General features: G+C 42.7%; 1 protein-coding gene and 1 non-coding gene across 2 annotated transcripts; one reads left to right on the top strand and one right to left on the bottom strand.

Moving 5' to 3' along the window:
• The first annotated feature begins 1,466 nt into the window (after positions 1-1,466).
• On the top strand, positions 1,467-25,030 carry LOC119244469 (melanoma antigen preferentially expressed in tumors-like). The gene is given in 6 exon segments (XM_037510235.2): positions 1,467-1,577; positions 15,239-15,302; positions 21,807-22,126; positions 22,506-23,114; positions 24,130-24,685; positions 24,688-25,030. Coding segments are annotated over 5 exon segments (1,662 nt in total). The 5' UTR covers positions 1,467-1,577; positions 15,239-15,269; the 3' UTR covers positions 24,832-25,030.
• LOC119245447 (U6 spliceosomal RNA) lies at positions 5,875-5,982 on the bottom strand. The gene has a single exon (XR_005125365.1). It is a non-coding gene; the product is annotated as a U6 spliceosomal RNA (small nuclear RNA).
• Positions 25,031-25,761: the final 731 nt, after the last annotated feature.

Here is a 25,761-nt window from a genome sequence, read left to right as displayed (position 1 = left end):
AGCTACAGTTTACTACTTTAAAACAATAGTCTTCTTGTTTTGAGTGTCCTTTTTCCTTCTGTTTTCAGCTAAACCTATGAGCCAGAGAACGCCTGTATCTCCTTGAGCTGTGTTGCATTAGCAGCCCCTCAAGGACAAATATTTACATGATCCTGGTAAAAGGAGAAAAGGGGAGCCTGTCTCCAGTTCCAAGTGAAAAAAACTGAGTCTTTATTAGCCTTATTCTAGGTGACAATCCCAGGTTCACTGGGGATTGATGCCATGACTTAATTTGTATATAGCTTTGTATTTATTCATTCATCTGTAAAACCATCAATGGAAATCTTCAGTTCTCTCTGCTCACAGGCCTGGTATATTCCAGGAACGGCAGGGTAGAAGCATGAAAAATGGCCAGCCTGTTTCCCTCACCTTCCTGTGGTCTGTGGTAAAAGACTTAGGATCATGTGGATGATAAGGACACAATGCCACACTCATTTCCCACCACCCCTTTCAGGAAAAAGTATCACAAAGGAGGCCACGTCCCACGCCTGAGTGAGGAAGGGAGCTTGCGTCACAGGACTGGGGTTTCTGCTTTGCTCTTCATCTGTCCCTTTCTCTTCACCAGGAAAAGATCCTTATCCGTCTTCACTCGCTATCACCGCAGAAGCCTGACTTTTGCCCCTAGAGAGCGCAAACATTCCCAGCTCCAGGCCAGGTCTCCAGTGCCCCCTGGTGGCCCGAGACGCAAGCTCGGGAGGCTTAAGTGCTGCAGCTGCGCGAGACGCAAGATCAGAAGGCTTCGGCGTCAGGGCAAGACGAAGCGCCCTCGCCTCAGGGGAGACTCTGAGGTCTTGTTGTGACTTGTCCGAAAGAAAAGAGGGAATAGCGAAAATTGAAGTCAGCTGAAGGCCTGAAGGAGGTGAGTAGAACAAACAACGTAAGAATTGATGAAAAATCTTTAGAAAACCAAATCTGAGGGGAAGACTGAGGAAAGCGTGCCCTGCAGAGAGGGCAATTAATCCAATCCAGGTTGCGGATTTCTCTGCCCAGGAATTATATAAATGGCAAGGTTCAGGGCATAGAGGGTACAGGATAACCAAGGGCAAGGGCAGCTTTCCTAGAAGGAGGTGAGGTGTGGTGAGAGCACGTCTCAGGAAACACTAAAGGTCCTCGCCCCCCAATCCCCACAGAAGGATTGGGGGCGCTGAAACAGGCCCTGGAGTTGAGATGAATCAGGAGTGGAGGTTCTAGGCCTCTTTCCTCGCCCTCCCACACAGCCGCCATCCACCCCCACCCCCATGCCCAACTCTGCAACTTGCTGGGCGTGCGCCAACCCTACCCCTCCTCCTCCCTTCCCAACTCGTTACATCAAATCTCTCCTGTACTCCCTGGGATACCCCACGTGTGAGCCCAGGATCTCGCGAGACTTTGCCTGCGCAGGAAGCTGAAGCCAGGATTGGCCAGAGAACTAGTCCCCGCCCCACGCGCCCGCCCCTCCCCTCGGAGCGGCTCCCCGAGGGCGCTGAGTCGCGCTGTTCTTTCCCGCAGCCATTGCGCCGAGGCCACGTGGCGAGGTGCTGGTGTGGAGAGAGAAAAACGTAAGTTCAGACCTCGGTTCCGGCACTCTCAGGGTGACCTTGGGCTGGTCACCCATAACCCCCAACCCCCACACCACCTGTTTGTTGTGTGAAATGAGTTACCACAGAGTGGCGTGAAGATGAAGGAGCTGCGCGTTGAGTCGAGCCAGGCCGGGCCACCAGTTCCGTAACAACGGGCACAGTTAGAAGTTGTAGACGTAATAATCCCTCGAACTTACGCATCATTTTATTGTTTGGTCTCACTGGCGTTTCGGATTCGCACTTGAAGTGAGGTAGCTGCTCCGAGACGCCAACCCCCGCTGGAGGGGCCGGAGCATGGGGGAGGGGGGCGGAGGGGCAGCGGTGTCTGCGGGACAGTACAGTGCCCGGCGGCCTTGAGGCAACGGTTGGTTTCGGCGCCACGACAAGGCCTGCAGGTCTGAGTCACTTTGGTTTGGCCGGTGAGAAACCGGAAGTCGGGTTTGGAGGTGGGAGGAGATTTTTTTCTTTTTTTTTTTTTTTGAAAGACTAGAGTCTCCAGATTCTGTTTCCTCAGCGTCTCCTCAGAGATTTTCACTGCAGCCCTTGGTTCCCTAAATACATGTGTTAACACTGACTCTCCTTGGTTTTGGAGCATTTGGTTCTTGCCCTCACAGAACAGGGAAAGGAAGTGTTGGAGGACCCGAGACCAACCAGAACTGACCAAAGTGGACAGAAGACATTTTCAGGTAGGTTGGGCCCGTGAACTGTCTCAGGTGTCCTGACATGCCCTGTCATCTTCTCTGCCCTTTTTATGAGGAGCACGATGAAATCTGCATCCTTAGGCTCCTCACAGAGAGGAGAAGCTCCAGCTGCCTGTCTTTATTTTCAGGTCATTTACCCGAGAGGGCAGTTGTCCTGCTGTCATGGGGAAACCGTTCTGAAAACCATGGTTATACTCAGAACCAGTGCTCAGGGTGAAGAAGCAGGACTTAAGTCAGAATCCAGAGATTTGATTCGTGTTTGGTGTCAAGCAGGGGCAGAGTGGGTGAGCTTAGAAGAGTGGGCCTCACATCTCTTTGATCTCTTTGGGGGGGTGCCCTATGAAAAGGAGACAGTAATAAGGAACACCTTGTTCTCAAGCCACGTGGTCTGACTTGGAGCTGGGATCCATGGCCCAAAGAAAATATCTCACTCCGGGTGTGTGGGCAGTGCACAGGTGTTGTTAGGACCAGAACACATAATTTATAGTCCCCACTGTCACTGCTGCATCCAGAGCAGGAAATGGTGGCTTTCTGTTCCAGAGCCCCAGACATGGGGAGTGGCTTAGTCAGGATAGACTGAGCATTAGACCTTGAGAGGAAGAGGACAGGCAGAGAGGAGAGGTCAGGGTCATTAACTCCATAGAGAAGGGTCAGCACTGTACTGTTCTCTTCCTCATATGTCTCACCTGTGCAGAAAGCAAGGCGAAAGAGCAGAGCCCAGACCATGGCAGAGACTTCCAGACTCTGTCTTGCAGGCCCCCCACTCCTTATTTATGCTGTGCCTTACATGTGGAAGATGCCTCCATGCTCGTCTCCCCAAATCCTGAGTGACAACATTCAACATGTTTATTTGCTCCTGCCTCGGGCATATGGAGTGGGAAGTGTTTCCTCCCAGGAGTTGCTCTGCATCTCAAGCTGCTGAGCCTCAGGTCTTTTTGGGTCTCTCCCTGGGCTTGTCATATCCCCCTCACCCCCTCCCCCATCCTCTTGGAAGACCTGACTGAGCCCTTGGATTGTGGTGGGTGAGGGTCTCCAAAATGGAGGCTGCTACTTTCTCTTCTTATCCCTAACCTTTCCACTGCCCATACCCTCCACTTCCCTTCCCCCCCAGCCTGGGGTTGTCCCTATATTAAGGTGATAGTTCCAGGCACTGCCGCAGCAGGGAGCCTGGGACTAAGAGCCAGGAGCCGCCTTCCCGTGTCACCCTCCCATGACCCGCTCTGTGATTTGAGTGCAGGTGCCTTACCCTTTGCAGCTCCAGTTACTAACATGGAAAGGAAAAGTCAAAATGCCCCTGCCCGCATCTCATTTCTTGAGAGAAAAGCTAATGAGACCAGGAAAATGAAATACATCGGTAATTCTGATGTTCTGCCAAACTTGAGAAGTTGTTTTATTCATCATCATGATTCAGATTCCAGACTCAAACTCACATTCCCCATTTCCCAGAGAAGCATAAATGAAGAGTATGGTTGTGAAAAAAAGGATGAAGATGTGCCAGGAGGTTGTGCTGGGTATATGCTGCCACAGTTTTCACATTAAAGGGACTCTGGAGACGTGTCACAGCACAAAGGCTACAATGTCAGAAACTGACTGCAGCTTACAAAGTCCTGTGGCAGTGCCCCGAGAGAGAGGAGATGCCCAACTCCATACCAGAATCGATAAGATGAGAAGAAAGCAAGTAATGTTCACAATTCTGTGATAAGGTTTCCACAAAGAAGCAAGACATTTTCATTCTGAATGTTTAAAATCATAGTGTACTCAGGTTTGCTACCTTTTTCATTTCTCGGTATATTTATGGCACATCGTAAGAGTTCTTAAATGTTTTGACAGAAAAATATCTAATGGCCACAGGAAAAGCATTGTCTTTTGGGTTTTGAGATTGCTTTGGGCCATTTCAGTTTGCAGTCTTTCATTTGTGTTTTTGTCCCAGCTCTACTGTGCAGCACAAAGACAGCCTGGGACTACATTTCAGTTTATTTGTTTTTAGTTTGTCTTCTCACCAGAATGCAAGGTCCATGCCTCAAAGATAACCTGAGTAGTGACCATGATATTTACTGGGTGTCCCTCCCTGGCACCCTGAATAACAGTTGACATACCCTCGACGCTCAATACATATTTTTGAGTAATCAGGATTAAGCCTAGAAGGGAAGTTGTCGTAGAGGGGAGGGCCAGAAATGGGCTGGGCCAGACTTCCCTGTGAACATGTCCAGCCTCCTGATAGCCCTCTACCCAGGAGATGGAAGATTTTTCATATGAAGTGTGAAGCCATTGCACTGGGAACCTGATGATTATTGCTCCTCTCCAGGGGGAAGTTGAGTTCTAAACAGCTTGATGTGCATAATTTTACTCTCAGCCACCATCACGTCCTCTGGCTTGGTTTTGGAGATTTGAAGAAGCTGGATGATAGGGACACAATGCCAGACCCATTTTCCTTTCCTCAAAAGCAGAGTTTTCACAATCTGAGGAGGCTGAAGTACCAGTTCTCAAGAAATGCTCTCCTGGGTTGAATGCCATGCCATGGCTGGGCCTCCCCTTCCCTCGAAACTCTCCCTCATCTTGGAGTCCAGGATCAGTGCTTGCTGCTCTTGTCTTGCCCTCTCTCTGTGCGCTCCATCGCCTGCCCTCAAGGTGGAGGAGGCAGCTGCTGGCATCTCACCCAGCCAGAACAAATAAAACCAGCCCCTTGGAACACACCCAGCCTAATGTCAAAGCCCACAGCACTCCTGGGTGGTCTGAGACGCAGGTGTACAGCCTTCATAAGACATAGAGACAGAAGACCCGATATGCTACTCATACGTCATCTCTCTCTTACCCGACCCCACATGGGATGCTCTGGGCCATGCCCTGTTCAGTGTCCTCAGACTGCTCCGGGCGCCCTGTCTCGCCATCCCGCCTACCTTGTGCCTCTCAGTTTATCTCTGGATTGACTGGCTGGATCCGGGTAAACGTGGCAGCAGACAGGGCCTTGCTGATGAAGAAGAAAGAAGGACAGCCTTCTTAGGTCTAGATATTTATTACTGCATCTGAAGTAAAACTAGATTTTGTTGAGTACAGGGAGGGTCAGCAGAGACTCTTGATTTTTTGAGAAGACATAGGCTTAGTCCAGAGGAAAAGAGCCTAAATCCTAATGCTCTTGTCTGCTCAAGGGCTAAGTTAGAGATTCAGATAAGGGAGCCATGGCATAAGTACCACGTCAGGGAGATTCACTGCAGGTTCTTTGCCTCAAGCATTTTTGATTTTTCTGTTAGAAAAACAAAAGAGGGACATAACTTGAAAAAAGGATATAATGTTCCCTACTATCAGCAAAAATTTTTAATCATTTTCAAGAAACTTAAGCAGGAACTTATAACCATTTCTTTGGGGGGTGGAATAGGAACTTGATCCTTTCACTTGCAACTTCCAATATTTTGTGATTAATTTAGTAAAGACATTGGAAGACAAGCAGTTTTGTCTCAATTAGCTAAGTAATTGACAATGCTCTTGAAGGCTATTGAGAATATTATGAAACCTTTCATTTGCCATAGATAGCTTGGCAAAGTTTTTTTTTTTTGTTTTTGTTTTTTTTGTTTTGTTTTTTAAATATGGAACGCTTCACGAATTTGTGTGTCATCCTTGTGCAGGGGCCATGCTAATCTTCTCTGTATTGTTCCAATTTTTAGTATATGTGCTGCCGAAGCGAGCACTTGGCAAAGTTTTGATTTTGACAAGTGAAAGGAGGAGGATACTCTCTGAATTACTTGCAAACTGATTATTTCTAGTATAGTAGGTGGTCTGACTTTACACTCTTATTTCACACTTCCAGCAAGTTTTATTGCTCTATTTTTTTTCTTCCATCTTATACACCTTTCAACCTTGCTGCTTCACCCCAACCTCTTACCCTCAGAAACCCCACTTCATTAGTGTCTACTAGTGTATTTGTCATTGTTATTCTGGCTTGCTTTACTGCTTCACTTTTGTTGCAGGTGAGAACATTGCATCTTTCTTGATGGCTGAATAGTATTCCATTGTGTGTATCTGTACACTACATCTTGATACAGTATACTCTGTGGACACTTAAGATTGTTTCCGTTTTCTAGCTGTTGTAAATAGAGCTGTAGTATCAAGTATATAGTTTTTTGAGTTGATGGTTTCACATTCTTTGGATAGATGCCCAAGAGTGGGGCTGTAGGGTTATACGGTACTTATATTTTTAGATTTTGGGGGTAAATCCACATGGCTTTCCAAAATGGCTGTACCAGTTTGCAATCCCACCAACAGGATTAATAATAGGGTTCCTCTTTCTCACTAACATTTGTTGGGGATCTTTTTATATATGTGCCTATCTCATGGGTGTAAAATGATAGCTCATTGTGGTTTTCATCTGTACCTCCCTTATTAAAGAGGTGATCATTATTTTTCCATGTACATATTGGCCCTCTTAACAGTCTCTTTGTTAGTTCAGATCTGCTGCCCATTTATTAACTGTATTGTTGGCTTTTTATTGTATTGTTAAATTGTTTTCTTTTTTCCCATTGTGTATTGTTTGAGTATTTTCTCCCACTCAATAGGATGTCTTCTTACTCTACTTGCATTTTCTTTTGCTGTGTTGAAGCTTTTTAATTTGATGAAATTACAATTGTTTAGAGTTGAGTCTCCAAAAAAACACCTTTATCATTGATGTCCAGGAATGTATCATCAGTGTTTTCTTCCATATATTTTATGGTTTTGCATCTTGTATCTAAATCTTTAATCCATTTTGAATTTATTTTGTGCATGGAGTTTGCAGTCCACACAACTTTATTCTTTTACATGTGACCATCCAGTTTTCCCAGCATCATTAAAGATACTCTCTTTTTCCCATTTTATGGTTGTGGCTCTGTTATCATGAATTAAGTATTTACACACATGGATTTATTTCTGGCCTTTTGAGCCAGTTCCATTGATCCATATGTCTGTTTTTATGCCAATACTATATTGTTTTGATTACTAGTCATTATAGTACAGTTTAAAGTCAGGTAGCATCTTACTCTTATTCCCTTAGGATTGCTTTTGCTAGACTGGACTTTTTATGGATCCATACAAATAAAAATTTTTTTTGTTCAATTTCTTTGAAGAATACTGCTGGTATTTTGATGAGGAATACAATAAATTTTATCCTGATTTTGGTAAAATAGTCATTTTTACTACATTGGTTCTCCATATCTGTGAGCACAGAATGTCTTTCCTCCTTATGTCTTGCTCTAAATCTTTTAATGGTATCTTGTAGATTTTTTTTTAGAAGTACTTTACCACCTTGGTTAGGTTAATTCCAAGTATTTAATTCCTTTTGATACAATTATGAATAGGATTATTTTCTTGATTTTCTTCTCATTCATTTTATGCAAGAATGCCAAGTTTTTGTGGATCTTGTGACCCGCCACCTTGCTATATTCATCTGTTGTTTCTAGTAGCTTTTTGTCATAGTTTTCAATATTTAGTATCTGTCAGGGAATAATGATACCTTTTCTTGTACTTTTCAACCTTTTATTTACTGCTCTTTTCTAATTCTTCTCACTAAAATTTCTAATAATTAAATAGAAGTGGTGACAGTGGGCATCTTGATTTTAAAGGGAAAGTTTGCAATTTTTCACCATTTGCTATTATAGTGACTGTAGACTTGTAATATATTCCTTTATTATATTCAAGTAGGTTTCCTCTATACCTATCATGTTTAGAGCTTTTTTTAATCATAAATGGATGTTTTAATCTTATGTTTTCCTCGTATCTGTTGCTATTTGCATGTTTTGTATTTACTTTTGTCAACATAATAAATAGTATATTAAATTGTTGATTTATATTTATTAAACCATTTGTACTCCTGGGATAAATCCTTCTTGAGCATGAGATATATTTCTTATATGATGTGATTTGCTAATATTTTGTTTGAGATTTTTGCATTGGTATTGAGAAATAATGATCTATATCTTTCATTTATTGTGCTATCTTTATCTGATTTGGTATTAGGGTAATATTGGCACCATAAAATATGTTAGGGAACTTTAACCTTTTTTTTTTGGATTTTTTTTTTTAAAGATTTATTTATTTTTATACAAGAGCTGGGATACAGGCCAGAGGCACAGGAGGGTGAGAGGATTCACCAGAGACAGAGCAGGGAGCAGAACAGGCAGATGACAGAAATACACTGCTGAGGGGAGCAGAGGACGAGGTAGGAGAGGTCTGCCTCGCCATGTCGGAATCTCCCTGGCTGGCCAGGATTGAACCCGTGCTGCAGAGGCTGTACACAGCTTCATAGCGTGGCACTTTACCCGCTGCACCACTGGGGAGGCCCATTTTTGGATTTTTAGAAATAATATGTCAATATGGGTGTGAGTTATTTGAAGGTTTGGTACAAATCACTTCCAAAGCCATCTTACCCTGTGCTTTTGTTGTGAGGGAGAGTTTTGATTGCCGTTTCAATTTCCAACATTGTGATTGATTTGTTCATCTTTCCTGTTTTCACCTGGTTTAGTCTTAAAAATTTGTATTTTTTAGAAAATTGTTTTTTCAAGGTTATTGAATTTATTGCGATATGATTGTTCATAGTAATCTCTATGATGCTTTGTATTTCTATACCAACTGTCAATTTCTCCTCCTTCCTTTCTAATTCTGCTTAACAATGTTTTTTCCTTTCTTTCCTTTTGTTAGCATAGCTTGACCTTTGTCAGTTTTGTTTATCTTCTCAAAAAACCAATTCTTAGTTTTATTGCTCTTTTGGGTGGTTCTTTTGATATCTGTTTCATTTATTCCTGCTCTTTATTTCCTTCCTTCTACTAGATTTAGGTCTTGTTTTTTCCTTCTTTTTCAAGTTGCTTTAAATGTAACGTTTTTCTTGCCTTTTAGTGTGGGTCAGCATTGTAGTTCTCTTCCCTCTTAAGACCCTTTGCTGTGTTCATAGATTCTGTTAGTTTATACCCTCATTTTCATTAGCCGCTGGACAATTCGATTTATCTCTTAATTTCCTCTTAATCCTCTTTATTGCTATTAAGCAGCATATTACTTAGTCTCCATGTGTTACAGTTTTTCCTTTTAAAATAAATAGCTGATTTCTATCTTTCTGACATGATCAAAGAAAGCACTTGGTATGATTTCAATCTTCATAGTTTTATTGATAATTGACTTGTTCCCAGCGTATTTTATATTCTTGAAAATGTTCCATGTGCACTTGGAAAAAATGTGTATGCAGGGTTTTGGGGTAGAGTGTTATGTATGTCTGTTAAGCCTATTTGGTCAAGCTCCTCATTTAAGGTTTTTGTTACTTCTCTTGTTGATCTGCCTATAGTGGTAAGTGAAGTATTAAAATATCCTAGTATTACTGTGTTGTCAGTATTGCTCTTTAGTTCTGTTAATTGGTTTATGTCTCTTGGTGCTCCATCATTTGGTGCATATATAAATGTTAGTTCTTGTTATATTAGGCCCTTAATAATGTAATGTCAGTCTCTGTATGTTAACATCTTAGTTGGAAATCTGTTTTATGTGTTGTAAATATAGCTATTCCTGACTTCCTGATTACCTTTTGCTCCTACAATTGCCTTACAGCCTTTAAATCTGTACTGTTTGAAAGATGGGTTTCCTGTAAACAGCTGACAGTTGACCTATGTTTCAAAATCCACTCAACCACTCGATCTTTTTCACTGGTGACCAGGAACCATTTACATTTAAGGTGATTATTGAGATACAAGTGCTTTTATTGCCATTTTTAAATTTTTTTCTTTTTCTTTTTCTTTTTTTTCCCACTGACATGTTTTATTCTCTGACTGCAAAACTAGACATACCAACGGCCCAGAGAGGGTGGGGCCCTTAATCCTTCTCTCTTTTCGTTGTCACTGATGCCATTCGAACCCTGGCCCTTCTTGGCATTCTTCCTCTTCATGCTGCCCAGGCAGCTTTTAATCTTTTAAATTTTTCTTAGTTTGTCTTTTTATTTTTAGACATCTTCATTTTATGTTTATTTTATGTTCCATTTCCATTGTATTATATGCTACTTCTACTGATTTTTTTGTTTGAAGCTTCTGTTGGGGTTAGTATGATAGACTGTTTTTTTGTGGCCCACTGAGAAGTCTGATCTTAAACCTGTCCCTGTGAAACACATTTTTACTTTCCTTCTCCACATTGTACACTTATGGGTTACCTATGTATATTTTTGTTACTGTTGATTTACAATGGTTCCTTTAGTCTTTCATGTGTTGATAAATTCTTTTAGCTTTTGCTTTTCAGTGATGCTCCTTACCTTTTATTCTGTCTTGAATGCTGGTCTTGCAGGTTGAATGCTGGTCTTGCAGGGTAAAGGATTCTAGTCTGAAAATTTTTAGGTATTTTAAAAGTATCTCTTATCATTCCCTTCTTGTCTTGGAAGGTTTGTACTGAAAAGTCCACAGACAGTTTTACTGTTGTCTCCTTATAAGCTGCTCTTTTTTCCTCTCAGTGCTTTTAATAGCTTCCCTGTCACTGGCTTTCAACAGTCTTAAATTTTAGACTGTGTGAGTTTGGTGTTTTGGAACATTTGGGGCCTCTTGGATCAGGTCATCTGGTTCTTTCCCCAAGTTGAGATGGTTCTCATTAATTATCTTTTTCAGTAAAATTTTCTGTGTGTTTCTTTTTCTTTTCTCCTGCTGGGACCACAGTGATATAGATGTTACTTTTCTTTATGTTTTTTCTTTTCTTTTTTTTTTTTTAAGATTTATTTATTTTTATTTATACAAGCACTGGGTACAGTCAGAAGCGCAGGAGGGTGAGAGAATTCACCAGAGCCGGAGCAGGGAACAGAACAGGCAGATGGACGAAATACACTGCTGAGTGGACCAGTGGGCGCGGCAGGAGAGGTCTGCGTGCCATGTGGGACCCTCACCCAGCGGCCGGGGATCAAACCGGTGCTGCAGAGGCTGCAGGCAGCTTTGCAACGCAGCGCTCAACCACTGTGCCACCGGAGAGGCCCTTTTCTTTGTTTTTTCAAAGAGCTCTTAAACCGTTTTCATTTAGAAAAGGATTGGGGGCTTTATTTTTTTTTTATTATTTTTTAATGAAGTACCATTATTTTATATCCTTGTAAACTTTTTGGCAGTATAGGATTTCTTCCCTCAGGTGTGGTCACCATAGCATTCTCACCACCATAGTCCTCCACTATAGTCCATTGTGCTGTGCTGGTTTCATCCCTCCTCTTCTCCCCACCCCCTTCCTGGATGTCTCTTAATTCTTTTATCTTTGATGTTCTGTTTGTTCTCTGCCATTGTGCTTTCAAGCTTCCTAATTCCATTACTTGTGTTGTCTAATGCTGAGGCCCTCTATTGTACAATGTTAGCTTTGGTTATAATATTTTTTAGACCCATTAGTTCTAATTTTAATAGTCTCTTATTTTTTCCCTCTTTATTGTGTTCCCGTTTTACATCATCCATTATTTTTCTTAATTCAGCAAACATTGTGATAAACATTACCTTAAACTTTTACTTAGACATATTCCATAGATCTGCTGAATTAAATATTTTCTCAGCATTTTTTGTTCTAGCATTTGTGATACGTACTTTTGTCTCTTCATTTTTAGTTTTTATAGATTGTAATATAGACATTCCTTTTTTTAGATAATTGACTTTATACTCTCCTCTAAGAAGCACAGAAGTCATTTGTTTATCTTTCAGGGGTTGTTGACTTTGCTACAGTTTAATTGTGAATGTGTAGAAGAGGTGAGCAGAAAAATCTGCTGCCATTTTGCCGGACTGTCTTTACATATATTCTATCAAGTTAACATATATGCTTGCTATCATCCACTATTTTAAGACTGTCACATAGACTCACCACTATACAAATCATTAAGAGGGCTTAGAATTAGGTAATTAAAAGTGAATACTGTATAAGTTAAAACCAAGCAAACTTGAAAACAAAGCGAACTTTCATCACTTAACGTTTGAATACAAAATTTACATATTGCTGAAAATGTGGCAATAATGTGCGCAGCAAAGACTTTACAGCTAAACTAACTAGAACCATCAGGAGTATTTTACCCTAAGGTATCTCTAAGACTAGTTGGAGTTGCATTGCCTTCTGGAACTCAGGAATCCCCCAGAATTGTCATCTAGCATTCCGATGACTAGCATTCCAATGACTAGCATTCTAGAAAAGCAAATCATTTTTCTTTTCTCCTGCATCTGTAGCTTGTAATTTTCTCCAAAAATGACTCAATAGAACTGGGAAGAAGTCATTGATTTTTGTTGATACCAGTAGGAGGGTCTTACCCAGGCTCATCACTACACGCTGTCCAGTCAGACCAGGTCAGGAGAGGAGACCAGAAGCATTCTGAAAATTCCAATAAATCATATGCTTTGTGATCCCAGTAAGAATTGTCTGACTAGCTAAGGGGCTTAGTATACTCCTCTACCTTCTCCCCCACATGGACTCCAGCTGTTCTGGCCTCTGTAGGACCATGAAGGAATAAGGACCATGAAGAGAATACATGACCAGGACATGGTAAAAACATCCCCCATATCCATGTCTGAACCCTTGTAGTCATACTGGGCCAGTCCTGGTACTGGGCAGGAAGGAGAGCTCTTAGTACCAATATTGTGGTTTCTTCAGGGCCACAGTGTGTTTGTGGTCCAACTGACTTTGCACGGCAGTGGACAGAGGAGTGCCCCTTGCCTTCCTGAAGAAGAGTATTCAGTTAATAGGTCACATTTTCAGGCCATTTGGAGACAGTGATCTCTCCTACCTCCTGGGATCTGAACACTGGGATCTCAGAAATTTTTTGATGTTTGGACATGCCACAGTTTTCCTGTCCACCTGATATTCACATGAAGTCTGTCAGCTCTTTTTAACATTAAGATTGCCCAACCACTAGGTATGGCAGAACCATCCAAATCCCTCATCTGAGGGTCTCCTCCCTGCATAGAGCTAAGCAGTGTCCCCGGCCAGGGAGCTACCCACATGACGCAGCAGACCTCTCCTCTCTTGCCCGCTGCTCCCCTCAGCAGTGTATTTTAGTCAGTCTGCCTGTTCTGTTCCACATTCTGCCTCTGGTGAATCCTCTCACCCCCCACACTTCTGGCCTGTGTACCCCAGTTCTTTTATGCATAAATAAATAAAAATTTTTTTTAAATGTTTCTAAGATCTTTTTGGGTTTTGTGTATGGTGTAAGATAGTCATCTAGTTTCATTCTTTTTTTTTTTGCATGTAGCAGTCCGGTTTTCCTAGCATTACTTGTTGAAGAAAGTATCCTTGTTCCAGTGCCATAGTCTTTGCTCCTTTATCATAGATCAGTTGACTATATATGTGTGGCTTTATGTCTGGGTTTTCAGTTCAATTCCCTTAGTCTATGCATCTGTTTTTGTTCTAGTACCATGCTGTTTTAATTATTACGGCTTCGTATTAGAGTTTGAAATCTGGGCATGTAATGCCTCCATTTTTCCTTTTTTTAATCAGGAGAGCTTTGGCTATTTAAGTTTTTGTGTGATTCCATATGAATTTCATCAATATTCTTTTTCTTTGAATAATGCCATTGAGATTTTATTGGAGTTGCATTGAATCTGAAAATTGCTTTTGGTAGGATGACCGTTTTGATAATGTTAATTCTTCCAGTCCATAAGCAGGGAATGTCTTTCAGTTCCTTTGTGTCTTCTGTTTCTTTTATCAATGTTTTGTGGTTATCTTTGTATAGGTCTTTCGCGTCTTTGTTAGGTTTAGTCCCAGTCTTTAATTTTTTTTTTTTTTTAGTACAATTGTGAATGGGATGATTTTCTTGATTTCTTTCTTTTTTTCAGATAGAGTATTTGCATATAAGAATGCTACTGATTTATTTTTTTTTTAGATTTATTTATTTATACAAGAACCAGGGTACAGGCCAGATGTATGGGAGGGTGAGAAGATTCGCCAGAGACAGAGCAGGGAACAGAACAGGCAGACTAATGAAATACACTGCTAAGGGTGGGACCCTCACCGGCAGGTCAGGATCGAACCCACGCTGCAGAGGCTGCGGACAGCTTCACAGAGCTGAGCTCAACCACCTGCGCCACCAGGGAGGTCCAAGAATGCTACTGATTTTTATGTGTTGATTTTGTAACTTGCTACTTACTTGAGTAAACTGGTTTATTGTTTTAGTTTTTCTGTGGAGCTTTTCAGGTTCTCTAAATATGTACTCATCGTCTGCAAATAGTGATAGTTTCACTTCTTTCTCTATATGGATTCCTTCTATGTCTTTCTTTTGCCTAATTGCTCTGACCAGGACTTCCCATATTATATTGTAAAGCAGTGGTTCGAGTGGACATCCTTGTCTTATTTCAGATCTTAAAGGGAAGGCTTTCAGTTTCTCACCATTAAGAATGATACTGGCTGTGGGCTGCTTGTATGTGGGTTTTATTAAGTAAAGGTATGTTCTTTCTATTCCAAGAATTTTGAGGGCCTTCATCATAAATAGATGTTGTATTTTATTAAATGCCTTCTCATCATCTATTGATATGAACATATGTTTTTTTTTTTTTTTGTTGTTGATGTGGTGAATTACATTAATTGACTTTTGGATGTTGAACCATCCTTATACTTACCTCTAGGGAAAATTGACTCTCCTCCCTCCCTTCATCAGTGACCTTGGGTTTAAAATGTGTACCTAAGCCACTTCCCTTTTAATTTCTCAAGCCCATCCAGACAAAAAATCAGTTCCATTAATAGAGCCTTTTTTTACTTTGCTTTGGTCCCGTTACAAACTCCCAGCTACTGCCTTTCTCCTGCCCAACTCCTAACTGCAATTTTGAACATGGCCTCCTGGTAATTCTTGAGCCTAAACATCTGGAAGACCAACTATCTTTTAATTGTACTTCTGTTCCTCCCTGAATGGCCTCATGATTTTTTTTATTTTAGGTAACGTGAAATATGTGATAATGTGATACTCAGGAATTTTTTTCTTCTGCTTTCTTTTGGGATGACATCTCTGTCTGCATACAGCTGTCTTAACTGGACTATTTGGATAGTTTCAATGTGGCCCAAACTTCCCCACGTATATTTTCAGGTTGGTAATTTTATTTTCTTTTTCTTTGCCTATCATGAATAGATATATGATTGAAACACCTGTATGGAGAAAGTCAAAAACCTAATCAAGATTAGCATTTATTTGCTTTCAATTGGAAATTGAAATTTCAGCTAGGCTCTGTAAAGGGAGGTGTGTGTCCAGAAAGGCCTGTAATTTCTTCTGGGGAGCTAGTAGAGGGGCCCAGAGGCATTTGCTACCTCTATAAACTTAGGTCTGTATAAAGCTTTAGATCATTCAGACATAGATTGTTGCAGAGAAAATTGGGGTTTAGACTAGAGGCATGGGGGTGAAAGAATTCACCAGAGATAGAGTAGGGTACAGAATAGGCAGATTTATTGAAATACCATACAAGGGAGTAGGGGGGTGAGAGGAGAGCCCACCAAACACACTAAGAAGGGCTTGAGGATCTCTTTTATATTCTCTCAGTGGTTGCCAGTTTGTGCCAGTTATCTGTTGGGATGCCTGGCCTTGGGCATTGACCTTTTTGACACGATGTATCCTGACTCTACTTCCACATTCCTGGAGTTCTGCAGGTCCTGGTCAAGGTGATGGTCTTAGGCCCAGTTTCCATGGCAAAATTACCGATTTATCTACTCAAACTTCCCAAACTTGTTTGCTGGGTAGGGAGTGGGGCTTAGGTTTTAACCTTAGTAATCATACCCCAACATAGATCACATGGACTTTTTCTTATAAATGAGAGGCAGAATTGCTTTTGTTCTCTGTGTACTTTTGGATAATGCTCTGTGGGTGAGGAGCCTGTTTGCTCTCCCTCCTCCTTCCTTCACACCTCTACTAAATGACTGCAGTGCAATGTCCAGGAGATAGAGACATCAGGAAAAGTCCACGGTCAGCTGGTTCAGACAACTTATAAACTAATATTTTAGAAGACAGTGTAGATGAATCTGGAAATGTCACATCTACTTTGGATGCTAAACGCTATGACATATGAGTGTCCCAGCTCCAAATGACAACTTGAAAACTGCCCCAGATGCTGTTGCTTCTGCCCCTGGGAGTTGGCCATAACTGCTTGCAGACAATCAGTGAATTCTCTATTGGCCCATGGATTGGAATAACTAATGTGCTGGTGTAATGTTGGGGTGAGGCCAGAGTTGTAGGGTGAAAGAATTCACCAGAGGCCGAGTGGAGAACATATAAGACTGTTTTATTACAATACCCTGCAAGGACACAGGGGGAAAGATGGGAGAGGTCTGCATGGGAAGAAGAATTTGGGGCTCCCTTTTATAACTGTTTTTGAGGGCTTTTCGTGACTAGGAAGTAGGTCTCTGCTGGTTGTTAACGGCTACGATAACAGATTTTGGTGGGCCTTCTCTACTGGAGGTGTCCTACCTAGTTCTGTTTGCCATGTTACTGCATTCTTGGGAATTCTGGTTAGCCCTCTATTGGACATGTGGACCTGTGACCGGTTCCCATGGGAACTCTGTTTCCCTTTCTTATCTATTTTGTGTCTCCCAGCATTGTTCAGCTGAGCAGAGTACAGATACTAAATTATAACTATTGAATGATACCCCGACTACTAACTTCAGAATCTCAGGCTAGTGAGTACTGCAGAATGGCCATCAGTCTCTGATAAGAAATAAACTGCTGATGCAGTTCCAGAGGGCCATTTGGAATTATGTGCCTCTAATCAGGTCATACTCTTTAAGAAATATTTCTGTAAGTGGGCAAAATGTGGGCAGAATACCCAAGGCCCCCAAACCTTGCATGCTGTAAACCTTGCCGTCTACCTCATAAAGACAAAACATACTCTTAGTGTGTAAGGCTTCCAGTAGAAAAGAACCTCAATAGAATTAGTGTGCAACAGAAAGAAGAAAAGACAGTAGTTTCTAAATTAAACACCTAAAGTTAACCATCCCCTCGCAGATAAGTGCCTGGCCAAACAGGCTTTGCCCAAAGTGGGATCACTGAGGTCCAAAAGCTTGTCACAAATATGAGGCATCTTCTGGTGGGAAACCATAGGAAAGAGGCAAAAAGGGCCAGGCAAGTTTAAAAGGAAAATAACAAAACCAAAATGCAAGTCAAGATAAAGGTTGCCATTGTCAGCCTCCCCAAGGATCTCTCACCCATGTCTTTTCCAAATGTCTCCTTCCATGTCCCCCAAGTCCCTGATGCAAGTCCAAAGGCCAAGAAGCAAGTGTGATTACTTCTTTACGTGTCTTTGCTCCATGAGCCACCTCCAGGTCTTCTCCCTCCTCCTCTCTGAAGTCTTCTTCCTAGTCTTTTCTAGGTAAACTTGTCGTTCAGCTCCATCTTCATTGAGTGGTTCAGGGTACCTGGAACCTCCCCTTTCTATGGGAATTAAACTGTTACATTTCTAAAGAAATAGAGGTTTTTTTTGTTTTTTTTTTGAGGAGAAGATGGTGAAGGAGAAGACAGACAGGAACCTTGAGTCATCGCTTTCCTCAGGAGTACTGAGGATAAGTACCTGGAGGGAGCAGCCACATCTAGAATGGAGCTGGGGAAGTGAGTCTCTGTGTCTTAAAAGGGAGAGTCAGAAGCCATCAGTGAGGAAAGGAAAAACTAAAAAACAGTAAGTCAAGAATAGTTCACTGGAAGGCCTATTGGTCCTTTCCTCAGTAGTCCTCTAGGCTCTCCCACCAGCCAGAACAAGAGAGCATACTTAACTGTGAGATCATAGCCTGTTCCACAGTTCAACAGAGGACACCCCAGTGACCAGAGACTGTTAGGCAGTGGAAAGAGCCATATGGGTCATCAGTAGGGGGGTTTGTGGGCTCCTAGGAATGTCTGTGACTGCACTAAGGAAGCTGGGAAGACCTTCCCCTTCTCCCACCTCTGTGACCCCCAGTCTACACTGAATGGGATGCCACAGTGAACTTGGTCTGCTTGGTAGTTTGCTTGTTCAGGACTTTCATGGAGCATATCACTTGTATAGACTTTTTGATGGGCTTCTAGACTGTTGCGCATCCCAGAGACTCTGGACACACCCACCGCTCCCCCTATCACTTTTGCAGGCCCTCTGAACTGTGCTCACAGCGAGGCTGCAAGCAAGGGAGCCTGTCTTACCCCAGGGTAGGGAAAAGAGCAACACTGCCAGGCATATCACACATAGACTTTACAGCAAGGGGCTTCCGACTATCAGGCTTCATAAGACTGATGTTCCCTTCCTTCCTCTGAAACCTCTGTACCTAAGTCCAGAATGTGTGGTCAGAAACTATAGGTAACTGCAGGAAACAGGCCTTTGAACAAATGACTTTCTGCTTGCTGATAGCCAGAATGGGGTATCAGTAACTTCTTGAAGATTGAAATCATAACCAAGTTTCCTTTGTGATCACAATGGTATCAAGCTAGAAGTCAACCACAAAAAGAAAGTAGGAAAAATTGCTAACATATGAAGATTGAGCAACACACTTCTGAACGATTATTGGATAAATGATGAAATCAAAGAAATTTTTTAAAGAGCCTAGAGATGAATGAAAATGAAGATAAAATTTGTCAGAACTCGGGTACAACAGAAGTGGTACTAAGAAGAAAGCATATAGCAATTCAGGTCCACAACTACAAACGAAGAACTTCAATAAACAACTTACCTCTCACCTCAATATGTTAGAAAAAGAATAATAATTAAAACCAAAAATAAGTAGAAGGAAGGAAATAATAAAAATTAGACCAGAAATAAAAAAAACGTCCAAAAGGTCAGTGAAGCCAAAAGCTTGGTCTTTGGGGGAAAAAAATCAACAAAATTGGCCCCTGGCTAGACTAAGGAAAAAAAAAAAAGAGAGAGAGGGCTTCCCTGGTGGCCTAGGGGTTAAGTCTCAGTTGAGGAGTCTCATTTGAGTCCCCAACCAGGGAGCTAACCTATATATGGCGTAGCAGACCTCTGTCTTGCTCATTGCTCCCCCCCAGCAGTGTCTTTCAGTCAATACACCTGTTCTGCTCCTTACTCTGCCTCTGATGAATCCTGTTAAACACACACACCCACATACCCTGCACCTCTGGTCTATGCCCCAGTTCTTTGATGCAAAATAATTTTTTAAAAAAATAGAAAAAAGGAGAAAAATATAATAAATAAAATTAGAAGTGAAAAAGAAATTACAAGGTAAGTATCATAAATACAGAAGGTCATGAAAGATTGCTACTAGTTCCTATATGCCAACAAATTGAATAACCTAGATGAAATGGAGAAATTTTTAGTAATCCATGACTCCAGTTCTCCAAGACACAACCAGGAAGAAATAGAAAAGCTGAAGTAACCAGTCACTTCACCCAAAAATTAACTCAAAATGGAGTAAGACATTGCCTCCCTGGTGGCGTAAGGGGTTAATAAGCACAGAACTGTGAAGCTATTTGCAGCTTCTACAGCAAAAGTTCTACCCCTGGCAGGCCAGGGAGCTACCCACCTGTCTCACTTGCTGCCTGTTCTGCTCCCCACTCTCTCGTGAATCCTGCACCTCTGGTCTGTACCCCAGTTCTTGTATGCATAAGTAAATAAATCTTTTTTAAAAAATGGACTAAGGCATGCTGTAAGTCTCAAGACTATTAGAGACATTAAAGAAAAAACAGATAAAATACTTCATGACATTACCTTCAGAAATGTCTTTGGTGATTTGTGTCCAGTGACAAGAAAAGCAAATGTAAACAGATCCTATTAAATCAAGCTAAAAATTAGCCTGTGCATGACAAAAGAATCTAGCTGTAAAACAAAAACACCCTACAGAATGGGAGAAAATACTTGAACATAAAACATCTGACAGAAGACTGGCAGCCAAAATGCATAAAGAACTCATGCAACTCAGCAAGAAAACAGTGCAATCCAAAAAATGGCAGAATTGCTAAATAGACAATTATCAAAGAAAGACATGCAGATGTCTACTAGGCCCAAGAGAAAATGCTCATCACCAGAGAAATCAGAATCAGAACCACAATAAGATACCCTTTCATACCTGTGAGAATGGGCCACATCAAAAGGTCAGAAACAACCAATCTTGATAAGGATGTGGAGAAAAATGACTCTCTGTACACTGTTGGGAATATAAATTGGTCCAGCCCTTATGGAAAACAGTGTTGCATTTTCTCAAAATACTAAAAATAGATATATTATATAACCCAGCAGTTCCATTCTTAGGTATCTACCTAAACAATACCAAAACACATGTATTCTTGTGTTCCTTGCATCCTAGTGACAATAGCTACATTATGGAAACAGTGTAAGTGCCCAGGGACACAGGAATGGATCCAAAAATTGTGGTAGATATTCAATAGAATCCCACACAGCTATTAAAAAAAAAAAAAAAGTATGTGCTGTTGTTACTTGTGACAACTTGGAAGTGGAAAGGGCAATGCTGAGCTAAATAACTGGGAAAGAGAAAGACAAATACCACAGTCTCACTTATATGTGGAATATAAAGAAACATGAGGGGTCTGTCAAAATCAAACAAATAATAAACTTTTAACATCTGACTGCAAAACTGAAGCAACCAGAGGGGGAGAAAGGAGGGTAGGAGTGGGGGAGTGAAGGAGCGCACTGGGATAGTGATGGAGGGTTGTTGGGGCACTGGTGGTGGGCAGGGTATGAAAATACCCATTATTAGAGGTTAAATATGTAGCCACCAAAGGAGATACAATGATATAAATCCACTTTATCTCAATAAACACAATGTGAAAAATAAAGGTACTCTTGGCTTAATCCCAAACATTTTGATCTCTGGTTCATAGCATTTTACAGTCATTTAAATATTTCCTTAACCAGATTTCTTTTTTTAAATGAAAGGCATCCTAATTATTTGGAATTTAATGGATGACATTTTCAGTATTTAATTTGTGACAAACATGATGTGTAATCATTTGTGGTTTTATGATTTTACTGCTTATAGTTTCGTAAACTTATCCCCTGAACAAAGGGGTAATTCTAATATTCATGGAAGAGACATGCATTATAACTAATATATTGGAATTAGTGTTTTTTTTTTTTATTTTCGTCTTCACCTGTCACATGCTAAGTTGCATTGTTGTACACTTGTAAGGTTTCTCATTTAAAATTTTTTGAAAGAAAAATGTCACCCAGTGTGCGGGTGTCCCTTAATCCTTCCCATCTGGGTTTTGTTGGAACTGAAGGAGGCTGTGCTGGGTCACATGGTGCTCTGTATTATTTACTGTCCTTAAGTGGTAATCAGAAACTTTACCCCGAAAGGGTAGGGTCAGTGCTCAGACACCTAGGTACATACTTCAAAGTGGGACTGGAATGAAATGAAGCAGCGAGTGGTTGTGGCTAAGATCGGGCCTGTGGCTGCCTTGCCATCTCCTCGGTGCCTGGCGAGGTACTCCTGCCAGCAGTGGCCATCCTGTGGTTTATGTCCAGTAGCACAAAGAAGAATCCAAGCAAACAGGACTGATGCCACAGCAGTGACTTTGGTCCCAAGTTGGTTTTCTGAAGGGTGAAGGTTCCATGGGGCTGCTTGTTTTTGCCTGAGAAGGATATCTTGTTCCTTGGCTATTTTGTTTCCCCAGGATAACTTTCAGAGCAGATTCATCAGGCTGAGCATAAGGGCACCACCTAGGCTTCTGGAACTGGCATGTCAGAGCCTGTTGAGGGATGAGACCTTGGCTATTGCTGCTTTGGAGGAGCTGCCCACGGAGCTCTTCCCGCCGCTGTTCATGGCAGCCTTCGCTGGAAGACACAGTAAGATTCTGAAGGCAATGGTGCAGGCCTGGCCCTTTGCCTGCCTCCCACTGGGGGCCCTGATGAAGGAACAGCAGCTTCACTGGGAGACTTTTCAAGCTGTGCTCGATGGACTCGATGTTCTGCTTGCCCAGGAGGTTCGCCCCAGGTGAGGGTGCCAGATAACCTGGTGGAGTCCTTAGAGTCGGAGCAAGATGGCTGGGGCCTGGGGTGGGCAGGGCTAAACTGAGGGCGGGGCAGATGCTTCTGCTGGTGCCAGTGAAGGTGCTCAGGGAGGCCTTTGGGACCATGGCTGGACTTACACTGGGAATAGACTTCCGGGCACATGGGGTTTGTTAAGGTGCAGAGGTTACTTGAAAGAACATATACCAGCCCCCTCCCAGGGAGCATCTGAGGAGCACGTGATAACCTGGCATCTGGATTGAAAGTATGGGCCAGTTGTCCGGTTCTTCCCTAGATTCTGAGATTTATGGTCATGCTCCCTATTGACCTTCAAGCATCTTCATCTGGTACTGTTTTCCTTGCAGGAGGTGGAAACTGCAAGTCCTAGACTTACGGAAGAATGCTCATCAGGACTTCTGGACTGTGTGGTCTGAAATCAGGATTGGCATGTGCTCATTTTTGGAGCCAGAGCTGGCCCAGCCCACAAGGAAGAGGCGAAAAGTGGAGGGTTCAAGGATAGAACCAAAGCAGCCTTTGGCTGTATTGGAGGTGCTCATAGATCTTTGCCTCAAGGATGGTACCCCCAATGAGTCTCTTATCTACCTCCTTAAGAAAGTCAAACAGAAGAAAGGTTTACTCCATCTGTGCTGTAGGAAGCTAAAGATTTTTGCAATGCCAATGCAAAATATTAAGAAGATCCTGAAAATGGTGCAGCTGGATTCTATCCAGGATTTGGAAATGAATTGCACCTGGAAATTGCCCACACTGGGGAAGTTTGCTCCTCACCTGGGCCAGATGGGTAACCTGCGCAGGCTTCTCCTCTCTCACATCCACATGTCTCCCCAAAACACTCTGGTGAAGGAGGAGCAGTGTATAAGCCAAATTACTTCTCAGTTCCTCAGCCTGCACCACCTCCAGGAACTTTATTTGGACTCCATCTCTTTTCTCAAAGGCCGCCTGGATCAAATGCTCAGGTGAGGGGTGGCAAGGTCTCTGCAGACCAGAGCTAATCCTTTTTCATTTCAGTTAATGACTGCGGCCATTGACAGTGCTGAGTCACTGGAGGGCCCACATGTTGCCTTTCCTGCTCTGTCCGCAAGTGTTGTTACATAACCACCCAGGTAAATGCTGGAGGTATGAAATGGTGATACTATTAGAAGGGACTCATTGTTTGGAATCTATATAATGGGGGCTTCAGGCCTGGTGAGAATGGCTTTGGGAATTCTTCCTGAGAAAGTGATGTCTAAGTAAAGATGATTGAAAATAATTGAGAAGGGAAGGGAAATCCCATCAAATGTAAGATTCATATGATAAGCATTTTGCTGCGGTGTCTGCAAATCTCTCTCAAATTGCCTGTCTGTAGAGGGTTGCTTTAGACTCAGGTAAGATTATATGTGGAAAATGTATGATTTTGGAGTGAGGGGAAGGTAGCACAAGTGAAGCCCCACGAAAAGTGAAAGATGGTTGGTGGAAATGCCCGTATCTGTCAGTTCCTGAGGGCTGGTGACCCTGCTGGATGCTGCCAGACCTTGCCCAGGGTGGCCTCCAGTGTGTCTTCCAGTAGCCTTATGGCACACTGGGATCCATTGACCAGAAGAAGCAAGTGTAGGTTGAAAGCATGTCTGGTTGTGTTCCCCCTCTTGTTTGAGAGATTGGGTAAGGCTCCCTTCCGAGCACCTCCTAGTATTTCAGCTCTTCTCCCCCACACCTGTATAAGAGGTATGTCGTCCTCTGTTTGACCAACGATCAAAGGGGATATTTAGGTTTCATTCACCTGGCCCAGCGTTGCAGCAGTGAAGTGATGGAGTCCACTGAGACTGCAAACTCTAGATGCTCTTCCTTTTTACCATGGCATCCTGGGAGTTAACTGTCAGCTAGATGATTTTGGTGAAATGGGTGTGGTGCCTTGTCCATTGAGGTCTGAGTTACCACCATTCCCTCTGCACACCACCTCCACTGCCCCAGCACTAACTGTTGCTACCTCTCCAGGTGCCTGAAGACCCCGCTGGAGACCCTGTCAATCACTAACTGCCTACTTTTGGAATCAGACTTGGTGCATCTGTCCCAGTGCCTGAATGTCAGCCAGCTGAAGGACCTGGATCTCAGTGGGGTCAACCTGACCTGTGTAAATCCTGAGCCCCTCCAAGTGCTGATAGAGCGAGCCTCTGCCACTCTCCAGGACCTGGACCTGGATGAGTGTGGGATCATGGACATGCAGTTCACTGCTATCCTGCCGGCCCTCAGCCGCTGCTCACAGCTCACCACCTTCAGCTTCTGTGGAAACCCCATCTCCATGTCCGTCCTGGAGGACCTACTGCACCATACCGTCGGACTGAGCAAGCTGAGCCATGTGCTGTACCCCGCCCCTCTGGAGAGTTACGAGGATGTCCGTGGCACTCTCCACCTGGGAAGACTTGCCCATCTGCATGCCAAGCTGAAGCAGATGCTGCACGAGTCAGGGCGGCCCGGCATGGTCTGGTTTAGTGCCAATCCCTGTCCTCACTGTGGCGACAGGACCTTCTATGATCCAGACCCCATTCTGTGCCCCTGTTACATGCCTGTGTAACTGGGTGCACATATAGTGTTAATCCTGGGCCCTTAGACACTGAAGCCCAGGTACAAGTTTATCTTGAGGGAGCACAGTTTTGGGGTAACTATTTGTTGCAGGGACGGGGTAGAAAGACGACTTAGAAGGTGAGAGATGTTTATATGGGAAGTTAATGGGATCTTTGGGGAGATGCATAACTATAGAGTTAGAAATACGAATCTGAATTTCTAAAGGGGTCTTGGGTCAGGGAAGTAGATGTGGGAGTTGTTTTTGTGTGGATGGTTGTAAAGAAATTACCAGAAATAAAGGGAAGTTCAGTTGTCCACTCTCGTGTCCTCTGATATATTAAGTTGATTCTCCAGTTTGAAGCTCAAGAATCTCAAATTACTAAATAAAGGACTAAGCGTCATATGTTGACACCACAGAAGGGTCAGCCTTAGGAGTTCTCCATTTATCATTTCCTCCATTGGTTCTCTCTGGGGAAGCTGTTAGCTCTGCACTTACTTCTGTGACTGTCCAGTTGGTCAAATACACAAGGTGCTCCCCTGAGGGCCTGAGGCATACCAAATGGCAGATAACACTACTAAAGGAAAGGTTCTTTACAAAGGCCCTCACTGCTATTTCCACCTAGGCCCTGGACTCCCTCACTCCTCCAAGTCTTGAGTGGATCCAAAGCCTCCATCTCTGGCCTTTGGCTGTGCAGGGGTAGGATGTCTGTGCACAAGTCAGGCCTTCACTCCTGGAAGAAATATCCTCCCTGCAGATGAGCTAGAGCCTCTGGCCCTCACCAACCCATGCCTGTCATCCCACAGGGTCCAGCCCCATCTTGAACTCAGTTAATTCAATTGAAAAAAAATCTGAATTCCTTTAAGCTAAATAGTAAGATTGTATAGACTACATGCATTTACTTGGTATTTGTATCCCATGTTAAAAATAGGATGTCTTGTGGGGACTAGGTTTTATCAATATGAGAATGACTCTTCCCATTAGATCCCCCTTTCTACCAAGATGGTGATGAGCCAACTTACTGGTTAGTCAGTGACATGCCCTGGATTTGGGGAGCACTTCGGTGG

The sequence above is a fragment of the Talpa occidentalis genome, unplaced genomic scaffold, assembly GCF_014898055.3.
Source record: "Talpa occidentalis isolate TD23 unplaced genomic scaffold, MPIMG_talOcc4v2.1 talOcc4.14, whole genome shotgun sequence".
NCBI lineage: Eukaryota > Metazoa > Chordata > Mammalia > Eulipotyphla > Talpidae > Talpa > Talpa occidentalis.
Note: the sequence above shows the minus strand (reverse complement) of the source record. Positions and strands in the feature narration are given on the sequence as shown.